At 34.6% G+C, this 4,598-nt stretch overlaps 1 protein-coding gene across 2 annotated transcripts; it reads right to left on the reverse strand.

Annotated features, from left to right (window-relative positions):
* Positions 1 to 2,038: 2,038 nt before the first annotated feature.
* Positions 2,039 to 3,984, reverse strand: LOC121126276 (72 kDa type IV collagenase). 2 transcript variants are annotated; one of them, XM_040721611.2, is made up of 6 exons: positions 3,826 to 3,984; positions 3,603 to 3,770; positions 2,993 to 3,019; positions 2,764 to 2,931; positions 2,681 to 2,707; positions 2,039 to 2,625 (listed from the first exon to the last, which is right to left on the reverse strand). In XM_040721611.2, exons 1-6 carry the CDS (start codon positions 3,890 to 3,892, stop codon positions 2,303 to 2,305), a joined length of 780 nt encoding a protein of 259 aa, XP_040577545.1. In that variant the 5' UTR covers positions 3,893 to 3,984; the 3' UTR covers positions 2,039 to 2,302. The 2 variants fall into 2 exon arrangements, with proteins under 2 accessions (XP_040577545.1, XP_040577546.1); XM_040721612.2 differs by lacking the exon at positions 2,993 to 3,019.
* Between the last annotated feature and the right edge of the window lie 614 nt (positions 3,985 to 4,598).

Consider the following 4,598-nt stretch of genomic DNA (forward strand, 5'->3'; position numbering starts at 1 on the left):
ACGTTTTACGGAGTCCAATTGTTGAACCCAATTTTCGACTACTTTTCCGCATAAATTGGATGAAACTGCAGCAATTTCGCGTTGAATATTTGTTCTGAGCTCTTCTAACGTCGACAGATTATTGGTGTAGACCAGGGCTTTCACGTGACTCCAAAGAAAATATTCCAGAGGCGTCAAATCGCACGAGCGAGGAGGCCAATTGACTGGTCCATTTCTGGAGATAAGACGCTCAACAAACTTACTCTTCAATAAATCGATTGTAACATTTGCTGTGTGTGAAGTGATACCGTCTTGTTGAAACGACATATCGTCCAAGTCCATATCTTCCAATTCAGGCCAAAAAAAAAATCGGTTATCATGGCGCGGTAACGATTTCCAATCACAGTAACGTGGCGATTGTCATCGTCGACAAAAAAGTACGACCCAATGACCCTTTAATTATAGTTAATCAGTGCAACTCCACATTATAAGTTTTTCTTCCGATATGAAAATAGTAATATTAGTTCCTCCATATCAGATTTAAACTTACTAAAAAGAAGACGTGGATCCCCAATTTTGTAATTGTAAGTTTTTTCATTTGATTGAAGAAAAAAAGCAAGGTAGATCACTGAAGGCCCGTTTTACCAAATATGTAGTTGATAACGCAATGAAATATATTTTTACTCTTTACTTCATAAAACTGTAGAGAGGTGAAATCCTTTTTTTCTTTCAGCCAAACTCTTGGTATGATATTTTAGCTTTTGACTTAGCTTAATGTAATTCATGGATATATTGTATAATTTTGCCCCCCTCAGTCATACTCTCTTTTTGTATCTTGAAATTGGAGACAATGATAATGGATAATGAAATAAACATATATTGTCTTGCTCTAAAGCAATTAGGTAGAAAATAGTTGAAAAGAAGTATATAACCCTGACAGTTCCTAGTTGTGTTTTGAAACATAAAAAAGAGCGTAGGATGAGTGGATCTCTTGGATACAATAACAGCTGTGTATGAAGGGATAATTATATGGAGGGAAAGACATTACTTATATCCTATCAACTGGGTTATATTTAACATAGACTTTGTAGTCAAATTTTATTGATTTTGTAGATCAATTTTTTTGTTCTATATAATGACAGGTAATTACTGTTGCTCTTGTTTTGTGTCCTACCGCCTCCTAATCACCCCTTTTTGTATGACCCCCCTAAATCAAAGCAACGCCACAAGTGGTGGTGGGGAGTATCGCCCCAAAGGGAGCAGATCTTCATGACAGTCTCCATTAGAATATTCAAAAATTCCTCCCGGATCCTGGATATCAGCATGGACTTTTTGTTGCCGGAGAATGTGTTGATGTCTCACTCATCTATATCCTAGACAAAGAAGTCAATAGGGCTGTGGCCCTGTTAACTTGGAGCCAAACAATGTATACAAATATCTGTATATATCAACGTTTTTGTTTCTTGTTGTATTTTGGTATAGAACAGAGTTTTGTTACTAGACTACATAATGGCATTTAGCTGCAATTTCTTTAATCGGGGGCTTGCCTCTCTGAATAAACAGATCAACCCCTACATCACAACCAAACATCCAGAATATGACTCAGGTTCTGTGAGTGAGACATGTCTTTCAAACAAAAAATCTATCTGGAACCATGGTCCTCGCCATTGTTTCTCTGCCCTCACATTTTGTGCAAGGGATAAACGGCTCAATGCAGATGCTTGCATCGAACTTCTGGATAAGAAAGTGCAACTTTGGGCCAGAGAAAAGTTCGTGGACAACTTTGTTTTCTCTCAAGATGGAGCTCCGTGTCATCACGCCAACAAGACACAGGCCTTTCTGAGAGACAACTTTATGGAGTCTTGAGAACTCATCATGTGGCTCCTTTCTTCTCTAGACGCAAACCTCTTGGACTACTCTTTTTGCTGAACTACTTAGTCAATGTTTTCAAGGGATTTAGCATCATATTGAGGAGATTTTTAAAGCTGAGGGTTCATATATTTAATTTAAGTTGTGCTGAGTACTCTTTTATTTGTTAAATAAATGTACTCAAAACAACTCTTGTTTAAACTTTATTCCAGAAAAATTGAAAATAATAAAATGTGTATCAGTAGACAAAATCAATCCTGTATAACAAGAGTACTGTTTCCATTTGTTTTTTTTTATTGATATCTTATTTATAACATAATTCATGAGATTTTTTGGTATACATATGTTAGGATTTAAACCTAATATAAATGCTTGGATGTTGAAATGATTTTTTTGTTTGTGATAGTGACAACGTACTTTATTTTCAACAATGGCTATATAAAAAATATTTGCATTAAATTTCCAAGGAAGTTTTTAAATTTGTAAGATATTTTTCTGATTTATTTAATAATATTGACATTATCTTCGAAAACGACGAAGTTATAATATCCTTTGTCCTCTCTCCCTTTGTCGATGTAGAGGAAGACTGACTATGATGATTACTAAGACATGTTGAATCATTACAATTTCCATATCCGATTACTTCAAGATTCAAAATATTCACACTTGTTGCACACCAATTATCTCCATGATTGTTCATTCCTACACATTCATAATACTTATCACCGTTATATGCAAAGGGAAATATACATTTATGGCCCGTGGTCGTTTGGCAACCTATAAAGAAAAAAAAAACATGCATGCTCATATCCAAAAAAATAAAAATAAATACCATCTTCAACTGATGGAAAGGCCGTTCCTAAAACAGAATAGAATGGAAATATGTGTTCAAATATCAAGAAGCAATTAGATTACTGTTACATGTCTCCTTGCATTCTCCGTAACTTTTGATTTCCCCAAATTGACCCAAGGATGTGGCACACCAAAAAGACCTTCCACTATCCGCCTTGGTACATTTGTTATATTTTTCCCCTTTATATGCAAATGGAAAGACGCAGAAGCGTCCATCAACCGTGGTGCAGTCTGGCCATAAGCAAAGAATGATTCAAATTATGTAGGATTTAAAAAAATGACATGAACATACTTTTATGTACAAGAGTAGTTGATATCCCTGTAAATATATATAATTTTTTGAATACAACAATTTGACCAGTGGCATCTCTAGCCCTTATTTGGGGAGATTTGAGCCCCTAAAAGTTTCAAAAGGCCCCTTTAAATTTTTATGATATCCTTTTATGTATATTTATAAGTCAGTTTTTGGTTTTTCACATTTGGAATACAAAATGGTCGACCAAATCAGTCAAAAATTTAGGAAATAGACGTATAAAATAACCAAATATGAACCTACAGCATTTTTTTGCGGATATGAGGTCATTATGAGGCTGTTTTTGACCCAAATAAAACCTCCTTTTCCTTCTAAATCTCTCTCCCCCTCTCTCCTTTTTCTCTATTTCTCTATTCTTCCACTGTATCTTTCTATATCCCTCTCTCTTTGTTTCTTTTTTCTACCGTCATTCTTTGTTTCCATTCCCCTCTTTTCAGCCCTACAATGCAATCACTCTCCATTAGTATATATGTTAAAAAAACCTATTTACTTAAGCAAGTATGTTCCAGGATTTATACTTGGGGCGAATCCCCCCAAATGATGAAAGCTTGTAACGCCCCTGAATTTTACATAAGAATAATTGACTTACTTGGACATTTATTTCTACAAACCCCAAATTTTGATATCCCTCCAGTTGAGTTAATTGCGGTTGGACACCAAAACAATTCTCCATAGCCGGAATTGGTACATCCGTCAAATTTTATTCCGTTATAAACGAAGGGGAAGATACATAAATCCCCTTGAATTGTGAAGCATCCTTTTCAGAAGTTTACTAATGGTAGTTAGTTAAGCTTTAAAAGTGATTAACATACCTTCACAAAGAGTTGGGACAACGGCAACCATGTTAAAAAGTACTATCATATCTCTAATGTGTCCCATTGTTATCTGTTGAGTGGTAATTATACGACTAATGTTTCATTTAGCAAGAGATTTTTATTTTACGTTCGTACATTCTACATAGCGCCGAAGTAAATTTAATTAAATACGCTAATTCAGGTAAGGGAGTAAGTGTAAGGGATAGAACAAAAAAGATTAATTGATTGTTAATTAACAAACATACATGCCTCGATTTCTAAAATAAACAAAGATGTAGCGTTTTATTCTTCCAGCTGTTTTACTAAAATTATCATAACTTGACTCTCGTAGAATTTAAAACAGCTGACTCTATTAATAAGGAACTCAAAATAGATATTATAGAGGCTTTGGATATTTATATCAATCAAGATCCCTTGATTAGAACATGTTTCATTTCATATTCAGTAATTGGTAAAGCTGTTAGATCAGTGTACATATGTATATCACAACTATCATCTAAATAGTAATTAACAGTTGAAAAAAAGAAAAATACAAAGGGCTAGCTTCCACATGTTTTTTCCATAGACCTAATATATATAGCGTGAGTATGTGAAGAAGTAGTGTTGTGTTAATCCTTATTTATTCGGTTCAGTCGAGTCTTTGGAGCGATCTTACCAGTCCTTGGGCCAAGTTCTTTAGACTGTTATTCATTCGGACTGTCAGAACTAGAACTGATTGAAACAAGAATAAATGATGTGTAGTGAGGTCATTCAGGATGGAGCTTTATAAC

Source organism: Lepeophtheirus salmonis, chromosome 11, assembly GCF_016086655.4.
Source record: "Lepeophtheirus salmonis chromosome 11, UVic_Lsal_1.4, whole genome shotgun sequence".
NCBI classification, from domain to species: Eukaryota; Metazoa; Arthropoda; class Copepoda; order Siphonostomatoida; family Caligidae; genus Lepeophtheirus; species Lepeophtheirus salmonis.

Coding starts and splice junctions, on each gene's coding strand:
- LOC121126276 (XM_040721611.2), bottom strand. CDS start 3,892: ATGGGACACATTAGAGATATGATAGTACTTTTTAACATGGTTGCCGTT. Junction 3,771..3,825: donor TGTCCCAACTCTTTGTGAAG/GTATGTTAATCA, acceptor ACTTCTGAAAAG/GATGCTTCACAATTCAAGGG. Junction 2,626..2,680: donor CTTTCCATCAGTTGAAGATG/GTATTTATTTTT, acceptor TTTTCTTTATAG/GTTGCCAAACGACCACGGGC.